Raw genomic sequence first — 15566 nt, 5'->3', positions numbered from 1 at the left:
AAATAAATAAACTTAGGGGCGTTTGGGTGGCTCAGTCGGTTGAGCGTCCAACTTCGGCTTGGGTCATGATCTCGCAGTTGATGAGTTCAAGCCCCGCATCGGGCTCTGTGCTGACAGCTCAGAGCCTGGAGCCTGCTTCCGATTCTGTGTCTCCCTCTCTCTCTGCCTCTCCCCTGCTCATGCTCTGTCTCTCTCTGTCTCAAAAATAAAGGTAAACATTAAAAAAAATTTTTTTTAAGAAATAAATAAGTAAACTTTAAAAAAAAAAAGCACATGTTGCCACACCTCGCACACAGTGACCACTCAGTAAAATTGCCCTTACTGTTGTTGTTGTTGTTGTTGTTGTTGTTGTTGTTGTTGTTGTTAGAGCTGTGTGTGTGGGACCCACGCCCTGGGCTCGGAGCCATTTTCTGGCCAGAGCATTCTCCTCCCTCTCTTCTGCCCCTGGAGGGGAAGTTGCCAGTGTCCCGAGGCTCTGGGAGGCATGTTCAGGAATGCGGCAAGCATCTTTTTACAGCTGATGGGGCCCCTCCAGAGAAAGAAGGCTGGAACTTCTGTCACTCGGTGCTTGCACCAGACTGTAAGTGCTCCAGCCCCATGTGATTTGCCACTTAACCCGGGGCCCCTGGGATCTGGCCTGGTCCTGGCTTCAGAGCTGTGCATGAGCTTCCTCTTTCAGTAAGCCTTCCTGGACTGCAGCCTGGCTGGGGACCCCTCTCTTGCTCTTGCCTCTAATGTAGAACTCAGAGCTTTGCATCTGAACAGTCTGCATTGTGCGGCTGCCTCCCCATCATCCCCGGAGCCCAGCCCTGGGTTCGGGTTCGGGACGAGGTAGGTGCTCAATCGACATTGGCCGAGGAGTACGTTATGCAGAAGTCCAAGCAAGAACAGGCACTGTTTCCTCACTTATGCAGTTACCGTGTGACATCCTTGCAGGTCATGCCTTTGCCCTCTCAAGTTTCTGCAGTTCCCCCATTATTTTTATCTCCTTGAACCCATTCAACTCCATTCACCTCTTCTGTACTCTCTCTCTCTCTCTATGCCCCTCCACCCCCTACTCCATACCCCACCTCAAACTTCCCTCAAGTCCACTTCTGTCCCCCACCGCCACCCCAACTCATCTTTGTTCTGTTTTTTTTAAAGAAATTAAAAGAATTTTTTTAATGTTTATTTATTTTTGAGAGACAGAGAAAGACAGACACGAGTGGGGGAGGGGCAGAGAGAGAGGGAAACACAGAATCCGAAGCAGGCTCCAGGCTGTCAGCACAGAGCCCAACGCGGGGCTCGAACTCACGAACTGTGAGATCATGCCCCGAGCCGAAGTCGGACACTCAACCGACGGAGCCATCCAGGCGCCCCCCAAACTCTTTATCTATTTGTACATGGTCACAGAAAAGTGTATGTATATGCAAATATATATTAGGGGACATCTTTTACAAAACACAATTACATACCGCACATGCTGTTTTGTCGTCTGTTTTATTGATGTCAGTATAATACATTAATAAATATTATAAAAAGTGATTTTCTCTGGCACCTGGCTGGTTCAGACAGCAGAGCATGTGACTCTTGATCTCGGGGTTGTGAGGTTGAGCCCCACACTGGGTGTAGAGATTTTAAAAATATATATGTATATATTAGGTATATTTTATACATGAGAAAATCACATTACAAAAAAAAAAAAAAAAAAAAATATATATATATATATATATAGCCACAGTTCAGTGTTCACGGAGTGTCTCCTCTGTTCCAGGCCCTGGGACAGCTCACGATCTGGGGAAAGGCAGACAAAAAACTATGAGCCGGGACCTCATGGTCTAGTGGGAAAAGCAGACCAAAACGAACAAACAAAAGCAGAAAACAGGCAGTTGATATGCTGTGATAGAGGAGGATGGGATACTGTGGGAGCAGAAAGAAGGCAAGGAAATCTGGGGGAAATCAGGGAAGGCTTCCTGGAGGAGGTAACACTAAGCTGAATCCTATATATATATATATATATATTTTTTTTTTTTTTTTTTTAAATGTGATTTTCTCATCTATACAATGAGCCCAGCAAGATTGTTCTGAGTTTAGCTAGACCTCTGTAAGGGAACCTGCTGCTGTCACCTTTACCTTTGTGCTTCTCCTGCCCTCTTCCCCCTTCCTCTTGCCCCTCTTCCTCAGCCGGCCTGAATCTGGTCTGAATCTGGTCCATTTCAGAACACACGGAGTCCAGACGGGCAGGTTGGGCCAGTGAGGCTGTTGGGATGGGGCGGAGCCAGGTGCGAGGGTTGGCTGGAGCCCATCCTGCTATTGGGGAGTGCGGATCTGCATCTGCCCCCCAGAGGGGCGGGGACTGTGGCCAGAAAAGATCCGCACGTCCACCACTCTGACTTTCTTCTGCTCGCTCTGTCTTCAGCTCACCATGGCCAAGAGGGTGCAAGCTCGCAGGCTGGACGGGATTGACCACAACCCATGGTGAGCTCCGCGGGGCTGGGGAGGTGTGCGGGTGTCCCGTCGGGCGTGGGGGCTTGGGGGCGGGGCGGGACGTCCCTGGGTTTGCAGGGACTCAGCGGAACCCAGGAGGGCCCCCTGCCTTGCCAGGACTGTGAGATTTGCAGCCACGGCCCGTGAAAGGTGAGACTTGAAGCAGCAGACCTGGGTTCGAATCTCAGCTTCACCCCCACTTGGCTGTGGCGGGGGTGGGGGTGCGGGTGCAGGCGCAGTGACTCATGTGCCTTATGACTCATGTGCCTTATGTAGCCTTATGAAAGCTACCGCCATCACCCAGGCACCCGGCTCAGGGCTTTCCACGGATTTTATTTCACACTTAGTACGGAGTAAGAGAAGGTGAGATACAGGCAGCTCTCTACTGGGCATTTGCCGAGGTTAATTTCTTTTTTCTTGACTTGTTCTAAATATGAAAGGAGCATGTGCCCACTGTTACTAGTGACATAACGGATTGCAGTGGGAAGGTGTGTAAGAAAAATGTAGGGAATCTTCTTAATCCCTCCCTGCCTTTGGCCAGCGGCATTGGCCTGTACTTAAAAAAAAAAAGAAAAGAAAAAAAATGTTGGTAGTTGTTTTCATAAAGCATGGGACCGTTTTTTCTTTCAAATTCCCCTCGTGAAGGCTGCCGCCTTCAGTCCTCTGTCTGAGGGAGGCTGGGCAGCCTCGCGGGCTTTGGCAGGTAGGGTAGAGTCCAACTTGGAGGGAGGAAATGACAAGGAGGCAGGATGGAAAAGGGGGCAGTACTCTTTCCTGGCTCACAGACCGGCAGACTCTTGGACCCAACACCCCCACTGAGGCCAGGAGAGGTCAAGTCTCATGCAAAGGCAGGGCAGAGCAGGAGCGGGCCTGGGGGGTGTGTATGGGGCAGGCAGGGGGGTGGGGGGGAAGGGGAGGGGTGGGTGCCAGGAGGATGAGACCAAGAGAGTCAGGACAAAAAAGGGTCCCAGTTCCTGTTGACCCGAGGGTGGTGGCCTGGGGATCAGGACCTGAAAGACCCAACCCAGAGGGCAGCTGGAGTCTGTAGGGCATTTGAGCCTGGCTGTCCCCTGTCCCCATCACCCAATCACCATGGAATGTCCACCAGCTGATTTTGCCTCTCAGCTCTGCTATTAGCTGCTGTGTGACTCTGGGCAGGTCACTAGGCTTTCTGAGCCTCAGCAGCTCTGTGTATCTTCAGAGGCATTGTGGGGCTCTGGGAAGAAAAGGACAGATTTTCGATGGAACAGTTATTTATTGTTATGCAAATTCAACTCGGCCAAGGCTGACTCCTCTGCTCCCAACCAACCTGCAAACCACACACCAGCCTCCTCATCCAGCCTCTCAGCCTCTCCCTCCATTTCCCTGAAGAGGTGGCCACCAGGTAGGGCCAGAAGAAAGGTTGTCGGAGGCCAGAAGTGGCTGATGGGAGGCCTGGTGGTCCAGCTGTGGTGCCGACAGATGCACTAATGGTGTGTGAAATCCACCTGCGGAGACTCCACAAATATTTCCAAAGAATAAAGTGGGATGAGGCAGGGCAGGATAGGCTGGGAAGCCCTGTGATTGACCACACCGGAAGGAGAACACCAGAAGGATTCCATGTTTGTGCTCCATGGGGTTTGTGACGTGAGCATTTCTTACCATGGATCCTGGTCGGAAAGTTGGAAATCCCGGGGGGCTAAGATGTGGGATTGGTACAGTGCTTGGCCCACCCGACCTCAGATCAGGGACCTGTGGGTTTGGACCCTCACGCAGGTCTCGGGCTGGGGCACGTGCCGGCTCTCCGGTTGTTCTGGAATGAGCCCAGTGCATCATCCTGTCCTGGAAGCAGGTCCAGGCGGGCAGGTGCTGACTCTCCATTTGTTGCTCAGGGTGGAGTTTGTGAAAATGGCCAGTGAATGCGATGCTGTGAACTTGGGCCAAGGCTTCCCCGACTTCCCACCCCCAGATTTCGCTGTGGAAGCCTTTCAGCACGCCCTCAGCAGCGACTTCATGCTGAACCAGTACACCAGGGCATTTGTGAGTCTCCCAGCCCCGTCCAGAGCCCCGGGACACAGGTCTCAAGGAAGCCCCCGGGGAGGAAGGGGCAGAGCCCAGGGAATTGAATGTGGCCACAGTTCAGTGTTCACGGAGTGTCTCCTCTGTTCCAGGCCCTGGGACAGCTCACGATCTGGGGAAAGGCAGACAAAAAACTATGAGCCGGGACCTCATGGCCTAGTGGGAAAAGCAGATTAAAACAAACAAACAAAAGCAGAAAACAGGCAGTTGATACGCTGTGATAGAGGAGGATAGGATACTGTGGGAGCAGAAAGAAGGCAAGGAAATCTGGGGAGATCAGGGAAGCCTTCCTGGAGGAGGTAACACCTAAGCTGAATCCTGAAAGGCAAGCAGCTGGTTGATTTGACTCTAAATCCAAACTCTTCTGGTCAAGGTCACAGAGTAAAATATCCACCAGTTCTTGGAGTAAAGGTCCCTCTGGCTCCACCATTCAGAGATAACCACGGCCAACAGGTTGCCACTTTGCTGAAGAGTGTTTAGACTTTTAAACTTTTTAACTTTTTAAAGTGCTTATGTAAACACACACACACACACACACACGCACACCCCTAACATGTGAGATTTGCATTTTTTTAATCCAAATGGACTCATGTACTGTAATATTCTGTAACCTGTTTATTTCACTAAACATCGTGTCATGGGCAACTTGCCACGTCAGAATAGCCAGCATAGCCTCATTCTTTTTAACGGCCACATGGTATTCCATTGCTTAGCTGTGCTATAATTTATTTAACAAGCCCTGCACTGATGGGCTGGCTTGGATATCTCACTATTATAAGCAATGGCACAGTGAATATTTCCGCATGTATATCTTTGTACACCTGTGTGCGTGTTTCTCTTAGATCCCTGGAAGTAAAACTAGAGAATCAAAGGATGTAAGCATGTAAACATGTGGTAGACATTATCAAATTGCCTTCCAAAAAGGCTTACTCACAGCCCCACCATCAGACTGGTCGCAGACCTGGCAGGACAGTTGGTTCTGTAGAGAGACCACCCGTTTGTCCTAGACTCTTGCCAATCTTTTTAATATTGATATTATATTCTTATAATATTAGAGCAATCTTTCAATGTTGCTTTTGTTTGCTTTTCCTCAATTATATGTGTATTGGGCATCAATACTTTTTCTTTCGTGACCTACTTCATTTTTTTCATTTAGGTATATATCTTTGTCTTGTTGTTTTGTAAGAGCTCTTTATATATTAAACATCTTACTTCCTTCTTTTTTTTTTTTTTTTTTTTTTTTTTTTTTTTTTTTTTCAACGTTTTTTATTTTTGGGACAGAGAGAGACAGAGCATGAACAGGGGAGGGGCAGAGAGAGGGAGACACAGAATCAGAAACAGGCTCCAGGCTCCGAGCCATCAGCCCAGAGCCTGACGCGGGGCTCGAACTCACGGACCGCGAGATCGTGACCTGGCTGAAGTCGGACGCTTAACCGACTGCGCCACCCAGGCGCCCCATCATCTTACTTCCTTCTCTTAACTTGCAATGTTTGTCTTTTAATTTTGCTCATGGTATATTTTCCTGTACAGAAAATTTTCTGTGGTCAAATCTGGTTTAGTGAATTATTTAGATAAGTTCTAGACCTCGGGTTTCAGTCACTTGGCTTAGCCTCGAGTGTTTTATAAGTGTCCTCAGCAAACAAGCGTACGGATCCAACCTTCCTCTCAAAGCAGGGTGCTTCCAAAGCCGTGATGCAAAGGCCTATTCCTGCACCTCAACTGTGCATGACCTTGAGCAAGTCATTTCCTGTCTCTGAGTCTCTGTTTTTCTACCAATCGAATGGTGGGAATCACGTAGTACATGTCTTGCAAGGCTGCTGGGATGAACAGATGGCACGAATGTCCTTCTTAAACTGAAATTGTGGAGTTGCCGCTACTGTGGGGCTCTGTTGGACTGTGCTCCGCGAAGGCACGCGCTCTGTCTGGGTCTCCACCAAACGCCAGCCCTGGGCATTGGGACCGCACAGAACAGGCTTGATGACAAGCACTGGTAGGGGAGATAAAAGAACTCACCCAACTTGAGCCAACATTGCCTCAGGCCTATTGCTAGAAAGTGCTAGAACCGCCTGGATGCAGCTGAGCGGGAGGGTGGGCCCAGGCTGAGCCAGGGGGCTGACCACTGCTGTCCTGGCAGGGTTACCCACCCCTGACAAAGATCCTGGCAAGTTTCTTTGGGAAGCTGCTGGGACAGGAGATAGACCCGTTCAAGAACGTGCTGGTGACCGTGGGTGCCTATGGGGCCCTGTTCACAGCCTTCCAGGCCCTGGTGGAAGAAGGAGACGAGGTGAGTGATTGAGGCTCGGGCCCGGTGGGGATGAGGGTCGGGGGCCGTACTGACCCCAGCTAATCAGATCCTTTCGCTAGGTCATCATCATTGAGCCCTTTTTTGACTGTTATGAACCCATGACGTTGATGGCGGGGGGTCATCCTGTGTTTGTGACCTTGAAGCCGGTGAGGACGCTGGTTGGGGTGTGGTAGGCGGAGGGGCCCCAGGGGTGTGCTGTGTTGGCCCCTGGGAGGTGGCAGAGAAGGAAGAAAAGGAGGCCAGTTTCTCCAGGATGGGGGAGGCGTATCCAGAGTCCCCGAGGAAAAAAGGGCTGTGGGAAGGAGGGTCAGATCCCTGGAGCTCAATGTCATGTTGGTAATTATTGCCACCACACCCCACCTCCTCTTACAGGGCCTCACTCGGGATGGGGAACTGGATTCCAGCAGCAACTGGCAGCTGGACCCCACAGAGCTGGCCAGCAAGTTTACCTCTCATACCAAAGCCCTAATTCTCAACACACCCAACAACCCTGTGGGAAAGGTACCTGAGAGAACTCCTTCCGGGGGCCCCTCCAGACTGGGTTCCCGTCTTTGCTGTGTCGGGCGCCTCAGTTTCTTCATCTGTGAGATGGGAGGTCAACCTGTAATGTAAGCTGAGGACCGAGGTCCCAGGGACAGGGGCAGGAATCCCCAGGAAGGTATGAGGACCGGCCAGTGGAGCAGGATGGGTGTCTCCATGACCTCCCTGAGACCCTGGGACCGTGAACTCGCCTTTCGGAGTGTCTTCTCACGTGTAAAATGGGAACGTGACAGAACCGACGTAGAGGAAAATCCAGTCTTCCAACTGGGTGTCTCTCCTCTCACACAACCACTGTGCTCACCACACTCTGACCCCGGCCTGGGGGAGAGGGCGGTCCCACACCCAGCAATTCTGCAACACCAGCTGGAGTAGCGTCAGGTCCCGCAGGTTAGGGGTCAGGTCCCGCAGGTTAGGGCTCCGTCCCACAAGGCTGCTCACCCTTCAGGATGTGGGTGGGGCTGAAAATTCCAAGCTTGTAACCACGGATCTTTCCGGTGACCGGCCCCATCCCAGAGCCACCCGGGTGCCTACCCAGGGTGTCGCCTCGTTAGAACAAAAAACACCTCCAGTGCTCTTATCACTTGGGAATTTGGGAGGGTTTCAGGAGCCCTGTGTCGGGGACGGATGGGGGTCCGAGATCAAATATGAGGACAAGATAGGCTCCTGGCGCTCTTGTTACTGAGAGATTTACGAGGGTTTTAGGAGCGCTGAGCCAGGAACCCGGTGCAGAGAGCAGTATGTATATTTTCTGTCATCTGGCAACAGACCTCCCTGGGTGAGAGTGCCGGGATTCAATGAGATGGGGTGGAAGGGCCCTTGGCCGTGGGTTGGCAGTACCTCCTCATCCCTCTGAGCAGGCCTCTCGGTTCGGGGTTGGTCCCCACAGGTGTTCTCCAAGGCGGAACTGGAGCTAGTGGCCAGCCTGTGCCAGCAGCATGACGTGATATGCATCGCCGACGAGGTCTACCAGTGGCTGGTCTACGACGGGTACCAGCATGTCAGCATCGGTGAGCCACGCCGACCTGGGTGCCCGCGTTTCCCCCTGGACTTTCGTGGCCAGGCCCCGGAGCCCAACCTGGAAGTCAGTGCCAGGCCGGCCAGTTAGGACCCGTGGGTCTGGAGCCACACCAGTCGGGTAATCTGGGGCAGCGGCCTCACCTCTCTGAAAACGGGGTGGCACAGTGGTGCCGCCTCCAGGGCTGTCATGAGACATGCGCTAAGTTCGGTAAATAGCTTATTAGCACGTGGAGTCCAGAGTGTTGCGAGCCCGCGTGCCCACCGGGGCCCAGCCGCCGCCCCTCCCCTGCCCCTCCCCCCGGGCTCAGCAGCCGCTCTCTTTGACCTTGAGCAGCCAGTCTTCCTGGTATGTGGGAACGCACACTGACCATTGGCAGCGCTGGCAAGACCTTCAGCGCCACTGGCTGGAAGGTGAGTCGACGAGGGTAGGGGTACCGCCGCCCCGCCATGATCCTGGGAGGCCGGGTGAGGCTGCCCTCCCTGGGGACCGAGAAGGGGTGTGGCGAGGCCCCGAAGGGCCTCACCGCCTCCTCGTGTTCCTGGGCCAGGTGGGCTGGGTCCTGGGCCCGGACAGCCTCATGAAACACCTGCGCACGGTGCACCAGAACTCTATCTACCACTGTCCCACGCAGGGTCAGGTGAGGAGAGGCAGGGGACCCCCGCCGCGGGGGGGAGGAGCAACGACAGGCCCCAGGCGGCCCCAGGGTGGGATCGGCCCCAACCTGTTTGTCCGTCCACCCTCCCCAGGCGGCGGTGGCCCAGAGCTTCGAGCACGAGCAGCTTCACTTTGGCCAAGCCAGCAGCTACTTTGCGCGGTTCCCACAGGCCATGCAGCGCACCCGTGACCACATGATACGCAGCCTGCAGTCTGTGGGCTTGAAGCCCGTGGTCTCCCAGGGCAGCTACTTCTTCATGGCAGACATCTCAGACTTCAGTGAGCCGGACTGGCCAGGCTGGGCGGTGCGGGGGTAGGGGTGGGGGGCGGGGAGGCGGCGCTGGAGGCCGCCCAGGGCTCAGCGTGGCTTCTGTCCCCCAGAGAGCAAGATGCCCGACTTGCCTGGTGACGTGGATGAGCCCTACGACAGACGCTTCGTCAAGTGGATGATCAAAACCAAGGTGGGTCTGGGACGCCTGGGTGGCTCAGTCGGTTAAGCTTCTGACTTCGGCTCAGATCGAGATCTCACGGTCTGTGGGTTCAATCCCCGCGTCGGGCTCTGTGCTGATGGCTCGGAGCCTGGAGCCCGCTTCGGATTCTGTGTCTCCCTCTCTCTCTGCCCCTCCCCTGCTTGTGCTCTATCTCTCTCATTCTCAAAAATAAGTAAACATAAATAAAATAAAATAACACCTTAAAAGAAAAAAAGAACAAGGTGGGCCAGGCTCTGCCAGGGCAACTGTGTGTGGTTTTACAGGCTGGGCCCAAATCCAGCCCAGCCTCTGCCCTCAGCCCTGGTACAGGAGTGTGTCTATGTCAAGGAATGGGGAGTCTGGAATTTGCAAAAAGATACTGTGCCGGCTGGCAGGAATCCCTGCCCTCTCTCAGCCTTAGCCTTCCCATCTGTGCAGTGGGTGCAGAGTTGGATCGTTAACTACGAGCTCAACCAGCTCCGAGCTCTGACCCTAAGTTTTATTTCCTCTCTTGCTCTGCCCTAACCTGCCACGTGGTGCTCCCCTCTCCATTTCGCCTCCCTGTGTACTACGGGGAGGGACCGAGAACCATGCTCTTGGATTCTTTGCCTCTGACCTTGACCCAGCACCGGAAGGTGCTCCACTGAATGTTCCTTCTTTCCCCCACCCCATCGAGAGAAGCTCTCTGTCCCCAGAGCCAAGGATTACCCTGCTATGGGGCTGTGTTGAGACGTGGGCTTCCTCCTCCCCAGGGCTTGGTGGCCATCCCGGTCTCCACCTTCTACAGTGTGCCTCATCGGAAGATCTTTGACCACTATATCCGCTTCTGTTTCGTGAAGGTAAGGGACGGGGTTTTTGAGGGGAAAGAGGGCCCCCTCAAGCTCCCCGCGGCCCACTGGTGGTGTGGGGAGAGGGGCTGGACCGATCTGTGTTGGTGCAGGATGAGTCCACACTCCAGGCCATGGATGAGAAACTGCAGAAATGGAAGAAGGAGCTCAGGCCCTGACACCGCCTGCTCGGCCCTGCCCCACCTGGTTCCCGCAGGCTCTGCCTTTGTCCGGGTTTCAGCCATTCCCAGGTCGGGCGTATGGAGTGGGGGGGGGCCTTCTCTGGGACACAGGATGTCCCCCGGGCAGAGCCCTCTTTCTTGATCTTGGTGGATTCGGGAGCACTTTACTACAGTGCCTATATTCCTGTCCTGGTGGTGAGGTGTACCTGAGCCAGGCCTCTCCCTGCTCCTCCATGGGTGGGGTGATACAGTCCTGGGCCCCCTCTGTATTTTTCCCAGTCTTGTCTGAGGCTCAGTGGACAGAGTCCAACAGGGTACTGGCCTTGAGTCCCAGCCCTGCCCTGACCCCAGCCCTGCACTGGCCCCAGCCCTGCACTGGCCCCAGCCAAGGCTTTAGCATCCCTCCCTTTCCTTATTTAACCTTCACTTTGGGAAGCGGTCTCTAGGCTTGAGTCCTCAAGCCAGTACCTTTCACCCGTAATAAAGTTTTAAGTTATTTAGACCCTTATTTCCTGCTTCTCTCTGCTTCACACCCTGGTGCTGATCGACTTGGTCAGCACGGAAGGCACCTTGGGCACCTGGCTGGCTCAGTCAGCAGAGCATGTGATTCTTGATCTCCAAGTTGTGAATTCAAGCCCCACATTGGGCATGGAGCCTATTTAAAAATTAAAAAAAAATAGGAAGGCCCCCAGTGAACCTTAGCTCCCAGCCCCTCTTTGTACAAATGTGTTTTGTGGAGTAAAACTGAGGCCCAGAGAAGGGCAGAGACTGGGGACTTGTCTGACATCAAGTTAGTTAGTCAAAACCAGTTCGTCAAAACCTAGTTAAAACCAGGCCTGGAACCCAGGGCTCAGATGGTTGTGTGTCCCTGGGGTATGCGTGCATGTGTATGGGAGACAGGGGCCCCAGCTGAGTGCCTCACAGGGAAGATACAGTCCTATCCCACAGGGGTCAGAGTCCAGGGCAGGAGGGCCAGGGAGTTTAGACAGAAGGGGAAGGAAGTAGCTTCTTGGTTTGTACTCCTGTGTGCTAGGAGCCTAGATGCCCACCATCTCCTCAAACAATCCTTCAGGACAGGAGTTACTCTCTGTATTTTACAAATGAGGAAGCCACGTTGGAGGTGATGTGAGTTGCCCAAAGCCATCGAGCTGGCAAAAGTAGAAGCGAATTTGCTCCCAGGCGTGGGCCTCTCGCTGGGAGGTCACGGTCACGGTAGCTCCCGAGTTCATTTGGAACTCTTGAAGCTGCATTACACGGCAGGCCCAGGTGTCTGCTCATGTGATACATGTATTCGTAATGGGAATATATGATACAATAAAATGTACTTGGTGTTTGTCCTTGGTTCCTGGCACAGAGCTCCTAAAACCCTTGGAATTCCCTGAGAGATAGGACTCGTCCTTTGTTCGTAATTATTATTCATAAGAAGCCCCTTTGACTATGTCTTTAGAGGGTCAGAACTTTCAATACTAACTCCTGAGGGAGGAGAAAGGGACCAAACATTGGGTTCAGTCACTTGGCCAATGATGTAATGAATTGTGCGTACAGAATGAAACCCCACATAAAAACCCTGAATCAGTGAGGCTCAAGGAACTTCTGGGTTGGTGAACACATCTGATGAGCTGGGAGGGTGGTACATCAGGAGAGAGCATGGAAATTCTTCCTCCCCCAAGACCTTACTCTGTGTACCTCTTCCATTTGGCTGTTCCTGTGTTGTATCTGTTGTTTTGTTTTGTTTTGTTTTTTAAAGCAGGCTTCATGCCCAGTGCAGAGCCCAATGCGGGGCTTGAACTCACAACCCTGAGATCAAGACCTGAGCTGAGATCAAGAGTCAGATGATTTCTTTTTTAATTTTTTTTTTTTTTTTGAGAGAGAGAGAGAGAGAGGGAAGGGGCAGAGAGAGAGCAGGAGGGGTACTGAGGATCAGAAGTGGGCTCTGTGCTGACAGCAGACAGCTTGATGTGGGGCTCGAACTCACAAACCACAAGATCATGACCTGAGCAGAAGTCTGGCGCTTAACGGACTGAGCCACCCAGGTGTCCCAACATTGTATCCTTTATAATGAAACCATGACTGTTAAGTACAGCACCTTCCTGGGTGCTATGAATCATTTCAGGGAATTACCGAACTCCAGGCAAATGGTGGAAATGCCCAAATTTGTAGTCATCCAAGCAGAAGTATGAGTAGCCTAGAGCCCCCACTTGCTGATGGCATTTGAAGTGGGGGGCATTCTTGTGGGACTGAGCCCTTAACCTATAGGATCTGCGCCACCTCTAAGTACCTATTATCAGAATTGAATTGAAGAGTAGGACACCCACGTGGTGTCAGAGAATTGCTGTTGGAACACATTTTGAGGTAGGACATAAAACACTTCCCTCCTTCTCCATCCAAGCTGTGGCTTCGTGGTACTACCACAGTTCCAAGGTCAAGATCGTGACACAGAATACCAGCTCAGAGGCTCAGGCTTGGAGCCCCTTTGCACATACGTAGCCTGACGGTAAGAAAGTCCCCAGTGGGGCAAACCCATGGATCTCACGGGGAGAACCATCCCAACCAAAGGTTCCATGTCTCACGAGCCAATCCAAAATCTGCCCAAAGCTGAAATGTGTGATTCTACAGAAGTTTGAGATCTTAGACTGAGTAACCTCAGCCAGCCTGAGGAGGCAGATCGGACTTAGATGCAGAACCAGACGGTGGAGGGAGGAAATGGTACAATAAACACAACCCTTGTAATGTCAACACATACATTGAATTAGAAATTAGTCTCTCCTTGGGGCACCTGGCAAAACATACGACTTTTTTTTCTTTTTTTTAATGGTCTATTTAGTTTTGGGAGAGAGAGAGAGACAGAGCATGAGCAGGGGAGGGGCAGAGAGAGAGGGAGACACAGAATCTGAAGCAGGCTCCAGGCTCCGAGCTGTCAGCACAGAGCCCAACGCAGGGCTCGACTTCGTGAACCGCGAGATCATGACCCAAGCTCAAGTGGGCCACTCAACCGACTGAGCCACCTAGGCGCCCCAAAACATACGCCTCTCCACATTGGGGTTGTGAGTTCAAGCCCCATGTTGGGCCTAGAGCTGACTTGAAAAATGAAACGGTGAGGGGCGCCTGGGTGGCTCAGTTGGTTAAGCGTCCGACTTTGGCTCAGGTCATGATCTCACAATCCGTGAGTTCGAGCCCTTCTGACAGCTCAGAGCCTGAAGCCTGCTTCAGATTCTGTGTCTCCCTCTCTCCGACCCTCCTCCGTTCATGCTCTGTCTCTGTCTCAAAAATAAATAAACATTAAAAAAAAAAATGAAACGGTGGAAGCAATCAAATGTCCTTCAAAAGAGGAACGGAGAAACAAACTGTGGCATATCCATGCAACGAAATGGTCTCCAGCAACGGAAAGAAATGAGTTATCAAGCCACGAGAAAACATGACAGAAACTGAAATGCATTTTGCTTCGTGTAAGGATGTCTGAGAAGGATACATACTTTCTGATTCCAACTATTATGACATTCTAGAAAAGACAAAACCATGGGCCGCCTGGGTGGCTCAGTCGGTTAAGTGTCCGACTTCAGCTCAGGTTATGATCTTATACTCCGTGAGTTCAAGCCCCGCGTCGGGCTCTGTGCTGACAGCTCGGAGCCTGGAGCCTGCTTCGGATTCTGTGACTCCTTCTCTCTCTGCCCCTCCGCCTCTCACTCTGTCTCTCTTTCAAAAATAAATAAACATTAAAAAAAATTAAAAATATCGCTTCTCAGCCTTTTGGCTAAGATCAAGTGTAAAAAAAATTAAAAAAAAAAAAAGACAAAACTACAGACACAGTAAAAAAGATTAGCAGTTGGGACACCTGGGTGGCTCAGTCAGTTAAGGGTCCCACTCTTGATTTGGGCTCAGATCATGATCTCACGGTTCATGGGTTCGAGCCCAGTGTCAGGTTCTGCATTGACAGTGTGGAGCCTGCTTGAGATTCTCTCTCACCCTCTCTCTCTGCCCCTCCCCAGCTCTCTCCTCTCTCTCAAAAGAAATAAACATTAAAAAAAAAAAAAAAAAAAAAAGGACTAGTGGTTGCCAGGGGCTTAGAGGAGGGTAGGTGGAACACAGGGTTTTTAGGGTAGTGAACTCATTTTGTTTGATACTGTGATGGTAGATATGTGACATTATGCCTTTGTCAAAACCTATAGAATGTACAACACAAACCTAATCTAAACTATGGTCTTCAGTTAATAATATTGCATCAGTATTGGTTGATTAATTGTAATAAAGGTACACACTAATGCAAGATGTTAAAAATAGGGGGAGGGGTACCTGGGTGGCTCAGTCAGTTAAGCATCCGACTTTGGCTCAGGTCATGGTCTTGTGCTCTGTGAGTTCGAGTTCTGCGTCAGGCTCTGTGTTGATAGCTCAGAGCTGGGAGCTTGCTTTGGATTCTGTATCTCTCTCTCTGTGCCCCTCCCCCGTGCGCGTGCACGCGCACGCGCACGCGCTCGCTCGCTCGCTCTCTCTCTCAAAAGCAAATATTTTAAAAAATTGTTTTAAAATAGGGGGGAATGAGTGGTGGAGAAGGGTTATATGGGAACTCTGTACTATGTGCTCAATTTTTGGTAAACCTAAATTTGCTCTAAAAAATTAAGTCTCTCTCTCTTTTTTTCATTTATTTATTTTTGAGAGACAGAGACAGAGCACAAGTGTGGGAGGGGCAGAGAGAGAGGAGGCAGAATCCCAAGCAGGCTCCACGGTCTGAGCTGTCAGGACAGAGCCCAAGGAGGGAGGAACCGTGAGCTCAGGACCTGAGCGGAAGTCGGCCACTTAACCAACTGAACCACTCAGAAGCCCCTAAAAAACTGAGTCTCTTATGGGTGCCCAGCTGGCTCATTCGGTAGAGCATTAGACCTCAGGTGGGGAGTACAGGCCCCACACTGGGCATAGGGCTTACTTAAAGAAATTAATAAACTAAAAAAATTTTAACAAGTCTGTTAATAAAAGAGAGGAAACGAACGAATCTATAAAAGAGTTGGATTAAATGATCTCCAAGGTCATTTCCAGCTCTGACTCACACTCCAG

The 15566-nt window shown here is 51.7% G+C and overlaps 1 protein-coding gene across 6 annotated transcripts in view; it reads left to right on the top strand.

Annotated features, from left to right (window-relative positions):
• KYAT1 (kynurenine aminotransferase 1) overlaps positions 1 to 11020 on the top strand; it is a 35235-nt gene extending 24215 nt beyond the window's left edge. For 4 of the 6 annotated variants that reach the window (XM_042912214.1, XM_042912213.1, XM_042912212.1 and 1 more), the window contains 13 exons: positions 368 to 580; positions 2399 to 2457; positions 4338 to 4485; positions 6659 to 6808; positions 6889 to 6975; positions 7202 to 7330; positions 8256 to 8376; positions 8721 to 8797; positions 8935 to 9024; positions 9134 to 9320; positions 9423 to 9502; positions 10264 to 10350; positions 10452 to 11020. In XM_042912214.1, coding sequence (XP_042768148.1) covers positions 485 to 580; positions 2399 to 2457; positions 4338 to 4485; positions 6659 to 6808; positions 6889 to 6975; positions 7202 to 7330; positions 8256 to 8376; positions 8721 to 8797; positions 8935 to 9024; positions 9134 to 9320; positions 9423 to 9502; positions 10264 to 10350; positions 10452 to 10517 — 1377 coding nt within the window. In that variant the 5' untranslated portion in view covers positions 368 to 484 and the 3' untranslated portion in view covers positions 10518 to 11020. The remainder of the gene's footprint in view (positions 1 to 367; positions 581 to 2398; positions 2458 to 4337; positions 4486 to 6658; positions 6809 to 6888; positions 6976 to 7201; positions 7331 to 8255; positions 8377 to 8720; positions 8798 to 8934; positions 9025 to 9133; positions 9321 to 9422; positions 9503 to 10263; positions 10351 to 10451) is intronic. The other 2 variants (XM_042912217.1, XM_042912215.1) reach the window with 1 other exon arrangement.
• Positions 11021 to 15566: the final 4546 nt, after the last annotated feature.

This window comes from Panthera leo, chromosome D4, assembly GCF_018350215.1.
Source record: "Panthera leo isolate Ple1 chromosome D4, P.leo_Ple1_pat1.1, whole genome shotgun sequence".
Classification (NCBI taxonomy): Eukaryota; Metazoa; Chordata; class Mammalia; order Carnivora; family Felidae; genus Panthera; species Panthera leo.
Note: the sequence above shows the minus strand (reverse complement) of the source record. Positions and strands in the feature narration are given on the sequence as shown.